The 16,792-nt window shown below is 40.0% G+C and overlaps 1 protein-coding gene across 1 annotated transcript; it reads right to left on the bottom strand.

The window, feature by feature from the left end:
• Window positions 1–8,544, bottom strand: LOC117306642 (the record flags this gene model as incomplete). The annotated part of the gene is given in 8 exon segments (XM_033791126.1): window positions 1–909; window positions 1,926–2,195; window positions 3,531–3,614; window positions 4,112–4,153; window positions 4,892–5,017; window positions 6,091–6,174; window positions 7,171–7,325; window positions 8,318–8,544. Coding segments are annotated over 8 exon segments (1,171 nt in total), but the record flags the coding sequence as incomplete, so codon positions are not given.
• Window positions 8,545–16,792: the final 8,248 nt, after the last annotated feature.

Below are 16,792 nucleotides of genomic sequence, written 5' to 3'. Positions count from 1 at the left end.
ACAAACATCCCTCGCTCCTAAAACATCCCTCATTCTAAACACACTTGGGGAGACCGTTCTTTTTCATATAGTGGACCATCTCTTTGGAAAGCTCTTCCACTGAACCTCAGACTAGTACATGTACGCACTCACTCCAACTTCAAAGCTTGAAAACACGCTCGTTAAGTTTAGGCTTTAAGTACCGCCATGAGCAGTGATCTTTTTCTATGTGCACCATTGTTATTAATATTATTTAATAACTCATAATTAAGTACCATGAGATAAAATGTTACATGCCCTACAATTCTCAAAAGAAAAACCTAAACCAACTGTTAGAACAACCTGTGCATTTGGAAAAACTTTTCGTTAATAACAAAAAGAAAATAATTTTGTTCACAGTCCTTTTTTTTATAAAGGATATATTCTCACAATATTCTCACAATTCATTGCGTTAATGCCTTTACGATTTCCAAAATATTCTCAAGGGAAAAAGCATTACTCAGGGTTTTAAATACTTTAAATACTTTTTGTGACTTCAAGTGTGCATTTAATGTAACTTGAAAAGTTAAAAAATTAGGTTTTGTACCTAGCCGTATGTGGGGGGGGGGGTACAAAGATACAGAGTTTCATTTCAACGTCTTATATATGTACCTTCATGAATTAATCTACAGTGATCATTAATATACAAATATTTCCAGCAAACATATATTTACACATAACCAAGTTATTGTTTAAGACCTTACAACTCTAGCTGGTTGCTGGGCATTGCCAGAAGTGCATGTTACATTGCCTTCTAGAATCCGTGATGTCTGTGGACTGGCCACCGCACCGACATCTATATCGAGTAGCTCCACTTGGCAAATCTTCACTATATAAAACAGCATGGGTTCCACCAATTGTCGTGCAGGTCACCCCAGTAAAAATCTTATCCTGGAAAACAAGTAAAAATACAACAATAAAAATAAAGATAAAGCCTGTGATTTTTTATACTCTATGTGCTTGAGTGGCAGAATCTACTTTGGTGGCCTTCGTTTATTGACAGTAAATCAAAGTTAAGTGTGGGGATTCAATTTGCTTAAATGTTACATACAGCCTGTTGACCTGAGAATACAAGAGGTCCACACAGTGGAGGGACTTGTAACACTATGGGACTTCCACACATCCCTTTTTTTTTTACAGAGTACAGAACAAAGGAATGTCCACAGAGTTATTGCACAACAGTGAAAGCATACAAGAGTGCCCTTGTGGGGTCTTTTTCACAATAGAACAATGGACGCCAAAAAGGGAATTCTTAGTTCATACCAGGACCCCACTGAGTATTTCTCTAAAAAAAGGCAATAATAGAACAAAAATAGCCTGGCCCAAACAAAGGAGATCTGTATGTGTGGGTGTGTGTGGGCTTGTATGGCCTACCCTCCAAGGATATTTTTCAATAGGGACAATAAGTCCTCACTAATCGGTTCATTGTTTTCATGGGTCCTCACTAGTCATTTGTGTACAAAACCAATAGGGATTGCTTCAATACAGGAGCAACAGAGAGCACAATAGGTGTCCTCTAATGTACAGGTGTGTGTGCGTGATTGTGTGTGTGTGTGTGGGTAGGTATCCACATTCAAACTGTGGACCTATAACAAAAGGGATTATAGGTCCAAGGTTTCTATCACAAAGAAAATCATTGTGGTCCACGGTTGCTATCACAAAGCGTTGAACAAAGGAGGGTCCACGATTGCAGTGTTGACACACTTGCATGTGTGTGTAAATCCTCAGCTTAAACATTTAAAAACCATTTTAACCCATTTGTTCGCTCTCCCCATAAAGTTACTTATCACATTTTTTTTGCCGTAGCTTGCTGAATCACACCATAGAGTTGGTAAGAATACCCACATATTGGATATTAAAATGAAACCCGTATATAAAAAACCCTTGGGCCTGTTTGGTCTACTTACACTTGGTTGCGTCTCCCAACCTCCGTTGGTAGTCACACCGTATGAAGTTGAGGAGGTGCGAGTCTGGTGGTCACACTGAGTCAGATCCCCTGCACCGGCTGGACCCTGAGCTCCGTCAAGACCAGCTGGGCCAACGGAACCATTGTAGCCCCTCGGTCCTTGCATCTTACTGATCGTGTCTAGCCTGTCGAAGATGGTGCGGTTGGCTTCGGCCAAGTTGAGGTCAAACTTATCCGACAGGTTCCACAGTTCCTGCCGAACATTGGATATCTAAAAAACAAGAAAGGGATTCAAAGTTTCATACAATACTTTGAAAATGATTGAAGTACTTCAGTCGTCGATTTCTCAAAGAGTTAGGACTCGTCTTATCTCGAGTTAGGACGTGTCTCGCTACAGTGCAGGGTTGTGACTCGTCCTAAGTCCTAAGATAAGTCTTAAGTTAGGAAGAGTTTTGTGAAATCGACAGCTGGTTAGATGGTTAGCACCATGGAAACATTAATTGAGATAAATAGCATTATGTACCCAAAAGAACACTTCATACCCCATCCACCATACAAAAGTCAAAGTCCAACATACACAACCAATGGAGAATTACCATGCCTACTGCCACCTACAACCAGATTTCCCGACTTCAACGGCTCCAAAATACTGCTGCCCGCATTGTGACACTGTCTAGAAAATCCTGTTCTATCACCCCCATTCTGCACTAGCTCCCTATCTCTCAACGAATCATCTTCAAGCTGATGCTAATTGTCCACTAAGCTCTAAATGGCAAGGCTCCCCACTATATTTCTGAACTGCTTCAAGTTTACACTCCATCAAGGAATCTTCGATCAAGTTCCATGCTTCTCCTCATTGAACCCAAGTCTCGACACTCATGGGGTGACAGGTCTTTTTCTTCAGCCGCGCCACGCATCTGGAACTCTCTACCACTTAATCTTCGATCTTGTGTTTGTACTGCAAAATTCAAGTCTCTTCTCAAAACTTATCTTATGTCACAGGTTTTCAATGACTAATTTTGTTGTGTCTGTTTTTCTTTGTGTTGTGTTTTGTTTTTGTTTGGTTTTTGGTTTTTACTGCGCCTTGAACACCCAGCAGGGTGGATATGTGCGCATTACAAGTCTTATTATTATTTATTATTATTATTATTACAATACCAGCCAAAATGCTTGGGCCAAACATTCGCAATATGACTATAAACATTCTCTCCCATTCCCCGGCTCAATATTGATAGCAGCTGAGGCTGCGCGATGAGAGCCAACATTGAAAGGGGGCACGGGGGCCATGGTGCGGGGGCCCAACGAGAGATGGCCGAGATTGTAGCATCCATAATGTCCCCCTGCGGATTTCAGTGCTGAACTAACCACAAATTTCATAGGGAGAACACAGGGAAGTTTCAAATTTAGATGTGGGAGGAAAACCCCAGAGAATGATGCCAGGGATAACAAGATAGGGACTGAAAAGCCAACCCACATAGTGCCCTCGGCAGGATTCAAAGTGGGGTCCTTGTGGTGGCAGGTGAGGCAAGACACCACTACCCCAACCGGACTGGCACATAAGTATCCAACCAAATGTCCAAAGCCAGAAAGCTATTGAAGTACCTACCGTGTTGTCTTGGTCGTCATTCTTCATTTTATTCTCTTGTATGTCACTGCTTTGTGTCTGTGCTTTGGCATTGAGTTGGCTCACCTGAGAAAAACAAACAACCAAAACAAATCAATCTTCACCAAATCAATGTCAGATGTGTACGCTGGAATACGACTGAGTGCAATAACACACTCTTTTCAAAGTTGTAGTTTTCATTTTGACAACTGGAACAACTCTTGTTATTAAATCGATGCGTTACCTGCTGCAAAAATATACGATTTGAACTACCTAACGCTACCGGGCAGTCTCAGTGGTCTAGTTGGTATGACACTGCTCTAGAATGGCAAAGGTCGTGGGTTTGAATCCCAGCCAAGTAATATGCCTTTCATTTTTTTCACAGAGCTCTAGAAAGTACCGAGTATAAAACATTCACACACATTCGTGTAGGGTAACAATTAATATTCTTTATCCCAGATTCAAATTTAATATCTAATAAAATCTTGTAAAGGTGTGATCTTATATCAAGACTAGTACTATTTTTTATTTTTCAACAAAAGTTATTTTTAAAGTTTTACACAAGTAGTTTCTAGAGTACTCACACTGCGCTCAAGTTGTCGTGTATTGTTTTCCAACGTTGATGTCTAAAGAAAAAAATAAATATGTGAAGTATTACTAAAGAATAAAGGTCAAATTATTTTAACAACACAGTTAAAATAGGATATGTAAACTGACCCAGGGGCAAAATTCTCAAAGAGTCGAGATTGGTCTTCAACTGCGTGTGTATCAATCTTGATTGCTAAGCAAAGTGTGAAGTCACAATACAAATCACCATAGTAATATTGACAACTCATGTTAAGATGCTTAGTGAAATCGAGCCCACCGATTATGTGGCATTTCCTCATCATACAACAGTACACAACAACTACCCAAATTACAAGACACGTTTTCACAGTAAACAGTGCTTGAAAAACATCAGTGTATGGCTAAAACAGTATTAATTGCACTCGGGTGTTGTGGCCGTGTGGATAAGAGCACCGAGTTCAAGCTCTGCGGTTCTGTTCAGCAGAGTGTGGGTTCCAATCCCGGTCGTCACACTCGTGTCCCTGAGCAAGACACTTTACTATAATTGCTTCTCTCCACCCAGGGGTAAATGGGTACCTGTGAGGGCAGAGATGGTTCTTGTGATTGGTTTAGCCGAGTAGCGCATATAATTGCGCACAGGCTGTATACTCCCCAGGGAGCTGAGATGGTTTAAGGAATGATTTAAGGCCCAGTGACCAGGGGTAATAATGTCGGAAGCGCTTTGAGACACCCCTCGGGCGTGAAAAGCGCTATATAAAAACTATCTGTTATTATTATTATTAATAAGAAGGACTTACCCTTGTCACAGTGCTTTCCAATCTCACGAGGGTGCCAGACAACGATTCCTGGAACATACTAACTCTCTGGTTCACTTCTGTGATATTTTTACTTGCTGACTTAATGGATGCATCAATGCCCTCGATCTAAAAAGCACAAAAGCAAAGTATGATGTCAACATGACGATAGAAAAAGCGTACTAAAATAGATTGACTATACTTGACGTGAGTCGTAAAAGGCGAAGCAAATTTCCACATGTCACAATTGGAAATTCATTGTGTACATTATACAATTGTTGCACTCTGTGACGGGGTCCACTCGAGGGGAAAATGGCACCCGAGGTGATACCGAGGGTGCCATTTCCCATCGAGGGTGTACAAAACACATGGACCCCACAGTCACAGCGTGCAACAATTGTTTTGTTATGCCTTTGTATAATTATTATTCCTCTTCTCGAAGTTCTGTTGTCATCTTCAAACATTATTACGACAGACTATTCATTGTTTAATAAGCAGACGAACAAGAAACATTTCCCTCGAACCCGCGGTTGTTTCGTACACAGCGCTGGAAATCGACCAACGCTGGGAACGATCAAGGTGATGTACACCGGTGTACATCACTTTTCATGTTCCCCGGCCCGTCGAGCCATATAACATGCGTTTTTGTTGCGCGTCACATGATTGGTTCTCGACCAATCAAACTTCACAGTTTGTTACCGAGGTATAACAATATTGTTTGTGTCATGTAATTCGCTTTGCCATTGTTTTTGCGAGAAGTCAAAGTAGAAAAATAATATGAAATAAAATTGATATGTGGCTTGGTGTACCACCCCCCTAAAGTGTCTTCATTGTGTTCTAGGAATCTCAGGAATTCTTTTGAGGATTTTAGGGGGGGGGTGGGGTCTTCTGTACTAGAGAAAAAGAGTGTTAATCGTCTTAGCACTGGCTGGGCCGTAATGCCTCATTCCTCCATAGCATTGGAGCTACCAGCAAAAATTTGTGTCAGTGTGGTAGCCAACAAACCAATTTCATACAATCACCTTGAACCAGCAATCAAACAAAAGAAAAAGAAGGAAAAGAGTGTGTTAAAGTATGCAGACATTTGGGAGGGGGAACCACCCTCTGCCACATATCAGGCACGGCTTAGAAAAACTAAACTGGGAGACAATGATATGGGTGCAGGTGAGCAGGTTAGATTTCCAATCGTTTCTCTTTCTTACCTTGAAAGAAATCAAAGCCACTCTGGCGCTTAGTGTTGCGTTGGCTTCATCACCCCCTCCAAGGACACCCTCAAGCATTGTGATCTGTGGATGAAGAAAGGAAAAGAAAGTGGTTTAAAAAAGGACATGGAAACTTGCAGGGGGGATGCTCCTAAAGTCATAATATGGACTGTGTGGCAAGGTCTGACAGATAATGACTCTTCACTAGTACCTGTCTCCTATGTGGCTGGCATCTCCCTTCAATGAAATCAGTGTTCCGGTCCAAGGGCATTGACAGGCTGTATTCCATTTCAAATTCTTTCTACTTCTATATGTATTGACCCAACTCACCCAGCATCCCCCATCACAATAATATTTCCTGCACCAATTTTGGAGCCAATGTTCCCATGTGTTATACATTGTAGTGTGCAATTTAGGCAACGTAGTGTTCATACACTTTACATGCAGTTAGACTCTCAACACCGTGAGGGCAGCAGACAGTATAGCCATGTGTCACATTGGTGCTATGTGTCAATACCTACTTTTATAATTGAACTTGAATGTGAATTTGAAGTTGTGAATCAGTTCAACCAATAGTTTATTTTGGTGGCTGGTCATACATGTAGCTCATACAAGTATGTATTTTTCTGGGATCAATGAAACCCAAGATCAAAGTAAATCTGGCGAAGCGTAACACTTTGGTTGCAGGTTTAGATTGATGCTTTATTCGTTAATCGTTGCTAGTTCTTTTAGGCATTCAGGTTGGCTCAGTGGTTTCTTTCCCTGCCTTTCACTTCTATAGATTCCAGTTTTAACCTCTTTCTGAGTAGTGCCATGCATGTGGATTGGGTTTTTCAGTCTCTGCCCGATTGTGTGGGCTTTCCTCCAGGGCTTTATTCCCACATATATATCTTTACTATTTGTCTTCATCTTCTCCAAACAGTCATCTTCAGTCCTACAGGTCAGTGCAAGGTACTTTTATTGATTCTGCATCTTTATTACAAAAACAAATAGGCAAATAACTAATTTGACAGAGGCAAAATTAGCAAAATTTCAGATATGAGGGTTATTCACAGAGAAATAAAAAAAAAATGGACTAACTTTTTCCTGTAACATCGTGATGGTGCGTTGTTGTTCTTCAATCATGTTCAACAGCCTTTCTGAGTTTATTGCGTCAGGATTTAGAGTCGTTGAGGGCATAATGGTGACTGGCAATGTGGTCTGGACTTGGCGATCGGGACCCTCAGGTAGTGATCCTATGATAATATTACACAGAAAAAGAATCTATGAGGATTGTATAGTGAAAGAATGTTTAAGCGCTTTGAGACGCCCCCTTCCGGTATATAAGCGCTATAAGTGCTATATACAAAACTGTTATTATTATTTAGTATTATTTAGTCTGTACAAAAAAAAGCGCTACAAGTGCTATATAAAAAACTTGTATTATTATTTAGTATTATTTAGTCTGTACAAAAAAGTAGGAAAAATCAATGAGTACAAGGGCTGACCTACATGTACACATGGTGTAGGCTGTAATAGACATTTCAGGCTATAGTTATCACAATTTTCAGATTTTTCCAAGGGCTAAAAAAATCAGACTAAAGTAGGAGGAATATTATGCCTTAGTGAAAGGTCACACTCCCTAAAGTTTAACTGAAAATCAGTGTTGGCAGAGAACACCTGAGACACTTTTTTACAAGTGGATAGTATGATCATGTTGTAAATTGGGAAACAAATCTATAATATTGGTCAAATTTATTTGGAATGTTGCCACCCCCTACCAACGTTTAGTACTATTATTTCCTATTTCTGGTAATTAAACCAAGGATGCCTCATAAGTGAACTTAATCACCGAAGTTCCCAAGCCTGAGGAAACCTGTTAACAAGGGTGCTTGTTACGTGAACCAGAAACACCTTCACTTCTACCAATACTAGTACAGTATAACAGATATTTGACTTTCCACTACCCATTGGCGCCATAATTTTGACTCCTCGTATTGAAATTTTCATGCAAACAGTTGCCTACAAGCAAGAACTCTCTACAATGATGCAAGTTTCTGCTTGAAAAGAAAATGTGTTGGAACAGCATTGACCAATTGCTTAAAAATTTGTGCTTAGCAGAAATGAGCAGGATACCCGATTACAAATAGAACATGGACATGGTAGTTTGGCAGGTAACCTTATTCTGGTAAGCATAATTTTGCTGTGCTTAGCTACTTTTTGTGTTTAAAGAGCTCTGTGAAATTACCTGGGGTCTCAATGGTACCCAACATGATGAGCATAACTGCAACGATGACGACTGCAACCAGCGCGAAGATAAACACGATGGTGCACGGATGGCGAAGACATCTACCTGGATATTTGCGACATTTCCCCTTGGATGGTGATTTGCTTTTCTGTTGAGAGCCATCCTTGGAGGTTGTGATTTTTTCAGTAGGGCCCTGGTAACGATCGTAGACTGGGTTGACTTTTTTCCTGTGAAAATACGGGGCAAACCAAGAGAAACTTGTTATTGTGATGGGAAAAAAAACATGAAACAATACTCATTTTTCAAAAGCAATGACCATGGCATTTATTTATGGACGTTTGTCTGATTTCAGACATTAATGGTTTGGGAGCTGTTGAAATATTTTTTAAAAGTGATTTAAATTCAGTCAATTTGATATTGTAGCAATACCAACCTTTATGTTAATGTCTTTTAACCATTGTGTATTTGTTGACTTTCTGTAGCTTTGTGTACAACAAGTTTTCTGACACTTTTTTTTTAGCACTAGACTAATCTTCTCCAAATTGTTTTTTCAATATATTTTAGTGATTTATTTTGATGGATGTTAATTTGAAATACACCATTCCTTAAGCATTTTTTTTTTAAAATTTGATTTTCAATAAACCGTTTCATTTTCAACAAACCATTTCATTTCAAGAAAAACAAAAGAAAAAAAGGAGTACCCGGTATACAATTTGAGAAAATGGAACCAGTTTTTAAAACATAGTACTAAATGGATATATGAACAATGTTTTTAAATAAGAGGCCTAGACTACAAATCTTGTCAGTTCCTCTGTGTTACTGTAAAGTGTTGTTGCAACCCCAGTATTTGGTTGCTCCTTGTGTCTCGCCCATAATTCTTCTGCATGTAACACAACAGACAAGAATGACAGAAGTGACCTAACCTCTGTAACCTTTCAAGTAATGCCAACTATACATAAATCATGAAGGGAAATGCTACAACTTGCTCTGTATAGTAATGCGTTCAGAATGTACAGCAAGAACAGCGTCTCATGGGGGAACTGAAGCTTCACAAGCTCAAAACTTGGCACTTCAAAGTTTACTTAAATGTCAGGCCTACCCTCTTAAAAGTAATGGACATTTGTATCAGGGATGAAGAATATTAATTTTTGGTTTTACCCATACACACCAGTTCAGTAAGCAATGACTGTATTTTCAATTACTTTCCAGAGCTCGGTGATCAAATATCACAGGCATATTACTTGGGTGGGATTCAAACCCAAGACCTTGCGCAATTCTAGAGCAGTGTCTTACCAACTAGACCACCAAGATGGCCCGGTTCACTATTCCTCTTACTATATAACATGTAAATGTAAGTTGATTTGAAGAAAGATGTATTCACTTTCTGTGTTGTAAGAACTTTGAGAAATGGCCGAATATAAACAAATAATTAGGAATCTACTTTTACATTCTAATAACGTTGAAGACCTACAATGGTCATCAAGTAGGATCACATGCCTTCAATGAAATAAAAACTAGTGTAGGAAATTACACTAACCCTGGGTCATCACGCCTATAATTTTGCTTCCCCACTGTACAACTTTGCTACAAGTGTACCCAGAAGTTTAAAACACTTTTTCATATACCAAAAGGTTTGAAAATACCGTGCGAACCAGCACTCCAGATGAAAAAGTTAAAGAATCTTGATCCATTGTAATTATGTATGTCAAGGTGTTAAAATGTTTATTCCTTAATCATGAACAATTGAACATGTTTGGTACCATTACAATCCTTATGTGAATGCGTTTTCGTTTCAATGTTTATGTTTCGTTTCAATGTTTACCATGCAGGAATTTTGTCTATACCTTTTCTAGCTACATAGGCTTAGATTTTCTGTGAATTTACAGTGCTTTGAAAATAGAAATGGTGACAGCCAAATGTTTATTCCTTATGAACATGTTTGGTACCATTCCAATCCCTATGTGAATGTGTTGTTGTTATAGCTACAACAATGCTGCCCTATCAAGTTTCGTTTCAATGTTTACCATGCAGCCATTCTACAGGAATATTTTTTTTTAAACCCTTTCTAAATACATGATACATAAGCTTAGATTTTCAGTGAATTTACAGTGCTTTGAAAATAGAAATGGTCACAGCTAAATGTTTATTCCTTATGAACATGTTTGGTACCATTCCAATCCTTATGTGGATGCATTGTTGTTAGCTATAAGAATGCTGCCCTATCAAATTTCATTTCAATGTTTACCATGAAGGCATTCTACAGACAATTTTTCTAAACCTTTTCTACTTCTAGCTTCATTGTAAGCATATATTTTGTGTGTGAATTTACAGTGCCTTAACAAGCAGAAATGGTTACAGCTTAAAAATGTTTAGGGCATTCCTTAGGAACATGTTTGGGTACAATTCAAATCCTTATGAGAATGCATTAATGTTAGCTACAATAAGAATGTCTAGCGTAGTGTGCAACCCCCAATGCAGACATAGTTAGTTGTGGCATTTTGAGGAACACAGACATTTACAAAGTGAGTGAGGAACACAGACATTTTACGAAGAGAGTTGCAGCTATGGTCCAAATGCTTCAATGAGAGTGACTTGTCCACTGTTGAAAGAGATGAGATTCAACCATGGTCAGTTTCTGCAGAAGTGTGGGAAATAGGTTGGTTACCGTGCAGCTGTTGAGGCATCTTGCAGTAACCACCTGGAGGAGGGTTGTTGCGTACATCTTCGTTATCCCACCAGACAACTTCTTCCTTGTGTAAAAAGGACCATGGTCAACCCTAAACACACCTTTGCATGATTTTCATTTCCTACCTTGTCTTCTGTATTTCAGACTTCACTGCGAATGTAGGCGGGGAAAAAGAAAGTGGATGAGTAGGTTGGCTCTTCCATGATCACCATCACTGAAGAGAAACAACACTCCAAAATCGATATTGTCTTGATGAGTATCACATACAGCAACAAAATGGCCTCCTTGGAGTCAAGTTTCCAGGCCTTAGTTTCAGAATCGACCTACAGTTGAAACAATGACCATGAAGACACAAACAGACTACCTTTACTTCCTCCCAAGATGATCAGAGTTGGGAAATATTCATTACATAAAAACTTCAATTTCATACAAGAAAAAGAGGTCTTGAAAGAATTATTTTGTCAATCAACTGACTGAATCCACTCACTAAAACAAACTACAAATCTTTCCACAACAACCTGAAGAACACCGACAAGTATTGCTCCTGATGATGTGGTCTTCAACTCTAAACATCAAATGAGCTGACAGACTGGCAAGTTCATCAGGTTTCTCCTCTGTTGAAAGGGGGGGGGGGGACTGAACTGACTGGCATACCAGTTCACCAGAGCGTGGATAATTGGGACAAGGTCCTTTTAATCTAAATCTCCCGTGAGGGTTAATATTAAAACCTAAAGAAGGGCAGCAAACACCTCCAGGCCGACCCTATTGGAACAACCCGCTACCTGAAACTGGTCCCCTCACTCCCTCTCTCACTGATAAGCCATCTGGGCCGAGGGTGCGAGTATTGGTTCATGGCTGTTCAGGACCTCCCTTCAAAGGTTTCAATCAAGGATTCAATGCTTTTGTTTTTTCACTTTTAAAGTTTCTCACACATTAAAAATTATTCACGCTTCAGTGCCCTTCTCAATCGTCCAACCACAGAAAAGAGCAACTGGTCTTTAATCCCTGGTGTATCATTAAAGAATTAAACACGGACCAGTGACACAAAACTGCAGAAGTTATTTGTTTGTTTGTTTACAAGTTCTCTCATGTGAAGTGTACATAATTCAGGATAGGTGACTTTGTGACTTTTTTAGTGACTTTTTTTGTTATTTGTAGGTAAACAACTAGCAAGTAAGCTTCAAAGTTTTCTTCTCTTTGTAATAAATCTGTGGGGCTGTAGAATACTTATCAATTGAGGACACAAGAAAGAGTCACGAAAAAAAGGAAAATCAAGGATGATAGCATTTAAAGAAATTATTAGAAATCGCATTCGTCTTCAGCATCTTTCTGAGTGATAGAGTACATTGTACACCAGCAGGAAGTTATATCAGAACCTATATTTCACTGAGATACCAGCCGTCGATTTCACCAACTCTTAAGATTCATCTTAGGACTTAGGACGGGTTCAGTTCCGTATCCAAACACGTAGGACTCATTGAACCCATCCTAAGTTAGTACGGGTTATTTGTCCTTACTTGATATAGATTAATCCTAGCGTTTCGTGAAATCGGCTGCAGTAATCTTCAGGGTTTATCAGAGCATAACAGACACGCAAATAATTTTATTTCAAAAAAAGAAAACCAATAGGAAAATTAAGTTTTCTTTGTTACTATTACGATCTTTAAGAAAAAGGAGGGAATCGCTGTCTTTAGAGTCCTTACACCCCAGTTCTCTTCAGGGCCATTACAATTCTCAAGAAAAAGATTGCAATGTCCTGAAATCTGAATAACGTCCAGGCCTAGAATCTCACTTAAGGTGCAATGGAATTTCCCTCAGGTAAGAAGGTTTTCTGTGAGGCAAATGACAGTATGTTTTGGAACTCTGCAAAGGGCACCACAGCAAATAAAGCCCAGGGCACCATTGCACTACAGGCACAGGGCACCTCTGCAACTATTGTGGGTGCCATGGGTTAAAATCAAAGCCTGTAAGTCTCTGTAGATACCAAGTAAAATTTTCACTCATCTGTAATGTATAATAAGTACTCCCTGAATACTGATAAAATCACAATGATGGTTAAACCTCTTTCAAAATCTCTTTCTTCCTGCGGATCAATCTCTGGTGGGTCATTAATCACTTTTGAAACAATAACATGTCCATAGAAAAAGCTTTTTAAACAAACAAACGAAAAAATACTCCCCCCAAAACAAACCAAGAAACAAGAAATACAAGATCGTTGATAATATTCCCATGGGAATATACTAAATTTTGTGACCCTGTTTGATTATTCAGGTCGTCAGTCAATTCTGATCAGCTTTTGTTGTTTACTTTCTCTTCAGACCAAACCTTGTTGAACAAATCACAACACAAACATACACATTGTAATCCCTTCCGCCCAACACAAATATGTTAATTTTTAAAAATTTAGCCTTGACTCACAAAACCACAAACAAAACAAGTACACACAATTATCGCACTGGTAAGTTCAATTCTAAACATTGTAATCTTATGTTATGAATGACTAACTTCTGGAGTTTGGGTACAAGTTTGAAAATATCCTGATGAAAACTCACGCGCTTTCACACTGTATCTCTAATCCCTGTGGAATACAGCCCTGGGAAAGACCAGCAGTTTTCTACCCCACGGTTTCCCCTGACGCACTTTCACACTGTCCCTGCATTGTTCCAACATGGTCCAGCCCTGTATGCTTCGTTTTTAAAATAGCAAGGGCACCAAGGCATTTTCTCCTTGGTAAAGCCCACCCTAGGAGGTAATTCTAAACTGCTACCAGGGGTATTTCGAGGGCAAGAAGGCAATGACATGGGGGCATGGAGGCTATCGCCTTTGTTGCCTCCGTGAAGTATCAGGTCTGTGGTTCCAATCCTTGTTGACTTCAAAATCCTTTCTGTGCTCACATTGCACCGCACCAAATCAGCCCTTTTTGCAACAAGTGTAAACGTGGTACTTTCTCTATGGTCCAATTAAACCCACGACCATCCTCCCTAGAAATCAGGGTAATACCAACCTCCCGAGGAGGGTTTTTTCAACGGGTTGAACACTCCACACGGGTCAACGCAATGTTGAAATGTTGTAATGTGAAAAGGTCGGTCAAACCAAGCTAACACAGGTCGGACCTGTGTCTAACTTAATTTTTCCCTACATACATTTTTGTTTATACCTTAAAGCCATTGGACCCTTTCGGTACAGAAAAAAAAAAAAGGGTTTACAGAAGGTAATGGTGAAAGACTTCTCTTGAAATATAGTCCATGAAATGCTTTACTTTTTGAGAAAACGGTAAAAATATAAATTCTCGTTAGCGAGAATTACGGATTTCTTTTAAACACATGTCATGACACGGCGAAACGCGCGGAAACAAGAGTGGGTTTTCCCGTAATTTTCTCCCAACTCCGATGACCGATTGAGCCTAAATTTTCACAGGTTTGTTGTTTTATATATAAGTTGTGATACACGAAGTGTGGGACTTGGACAATACCGTTTACCGAAAGTGTATGATGGCTTTAAACAGGCCATGAAGGTAGGAAATAACAAGGTAGGAAATAACAAAGTAGACAATATATACATAATTTCAAGTGAGAGTGCTTTTTGATGCTTTTAAGTGTGCCACCATTAGGATCCACTGATACCTCACTGGTAAAAGGGTACCATCAAATGTCCCAATTGGGATAATTCGGGTGGCAATGACCCTTTTGACCCCCTTACCCCAATGGTCCCAGAGAGGTGTGTCTAGGTCTGGGCACAGTACCCATACAACATGAAGGGAAGACCCTGCTTTATTAAGTGTGCCTCTGTTAGGATCCACTGATACCTCACTGGTAAAAGGGTTCCATCAAATGTCCCAATTGGGATAATGTGTGGCAATGACCCTTTTGACCCCCTCACCCCAATGGTCCCAGAGAGGTGTGTCTAGGTCTAGGCACAGTACCCATACAACATGAAGGGAAGACCCTGCTTTATTAAGTGTGCCTCTGTTAGGATCCACTGATACCTCACTGGTAAAAGGGTTCCATCAAATGTCCCAATTGGGATAATTCGGGTGGCAATGACCCTTTTGACCCCCTTACCCCAATGGTCCCAGAGAGGTGTGTCTAGGTCTAGGCACAGTACCCATACAACATGAAGGGAAGACCCTGCTTTATTAAGTGTGCCTCTGTTAGGATCCACTGATACCTCACTGGTAAAAGGGTTCCATCAAATGTCCCAATTGGGATAATTCGGGTGGCAATGACCCTTTTGACCCCCTTACCCCAATGGTCCCAGAGGGTGTGTCTAGGTCTAGGCACAGTACCCATACAACATGAAGGGAAGACCCTGCTTTATTAAGTGTGCCTCCATTAGGATCCACTGATACCTCACTGGTAAAAGGGTTCCAATGAAGGCTCAAATGTCCCAATTGGGATAATGTGTGGCAATGACCCTTTTGACCCCCCTACCCCAATGGTCCCAGAGAGGTGTGTCTAGGTCTAGGCACAGTACCCATACAACATGAAGGGAAGACCCTGCTTTATTAAGTGTGCCTCCATTAGGATCCACTGATACCTCACTGGTAAAAGGGTTCCAATGAAGGCTCAAATGTCCCAATTGGGATAATGTGTGGCAATGACCCTTTTGACCCCCCTACCCCAATGGTCCCAGAGAGGTGTGTCTAGGTCTAGGCACAGTACCCATACAACATGAAGGGAAGACCCTGCTTTATTAAGTGTGCCTCCATTAGGATCCACTGATACCTCACTGGTAAAAGGGTTCCAATGAAGGCTCAAATGTCCCAATTGGGATAATGTGTGGCAATGACCCTTTTGACCCCCCTACCCCAATGGTCCCAGAGAGGTGTGTCTAGGTCTAGGCACAGTACCCATATAACATGAAGGGAAGACCCTGCTTTATTAAGTGTGCCTCTGTTCAGATCCACTGATACCTCACTGGTAAAAGGGTTCCATCAAATGTCCCAATTGGGATAATTCGGGTGGCAATGACCCTTTTGACCCCCTTACCCCAATGGTCCCAGAGAGGTGTGTCTAGGTCTGGGCACAGTACCCATACAACATGAAGGGTTGATGTACGTGTCGCCTTGACCCCTTCCTTGGAGTAGATTTTTATCTAGAGCCCCAATGTTGTCTTTTCATCTTTTTCCCAGCGATAAGTGAACCATATTTGAATTGATGATAGAGTTGGCTGCTTTTGACCGGTGCCCAACTCAAAGGTTTCATTGACGGCCAGTCAATTGGTCAATTAGTCAAATCTGTCAACAACTACAGATTTCAATTTGTTTCTAGTTGAACGTATTTAAGGTTCAATAAATCACGGTTCAAGCCTTTTCAACAAAATAATAAAATCACAAGTTTTAAGACATTGCAATCTTTTTTGGCATTCAAGCAGGAAGCATAGGCCTACTCTTAAGTAAATTTAGAGCAGCAATGTCCAATCCCTTAAATATTTAAACCAGCATTTTATGAATCTGCAAAGTTAACATTCATAGATTGAGTTTAGAAAATAATACTTGCAATTATACTTGCTTATAATTATGTTCTTTTTTTTTGGGGGGGGGGGAGCGGGTGCATAACAATTGCATTAAAAAACAATTCAAGACTCATGGCCTCATCTGAAGAATGCAACGAATACTGTGAAGTTCAGTGTACTTTCCATTTTAACTCAACTTGATCATGATTCATATTTTAATGTTTTAAACTGTAATCCAAAATGCTTAGAAGTTAGAGACGGATATATCATTACAGTGCTAGTCCTCCCCCAAAGTCTGTGTTGTTTGACCCTGGCCTTTCAGTAGATTGCTTTTC

The sequence above is a fragment of the Asterias rubens genome, unplaced genomic scaffold (genome assembly GCF_902459465.1).
Source record: "Asterias rubens unplaced genomic scaffold, eAstRub1.3, whole genome shotgun sequence".
Taxonomy (NCBI): Eukaryota; Metazoa; Echinodermata; class Asteroidea; order Forcipulatida; family Asteriidae; genus Asterias; species Asterias rubens.
The sequence above is the reverse complement of the archived record's forward strand: the minus strand, read 5'-3'. Positions and strand labels throughout refer to the sequence as shown.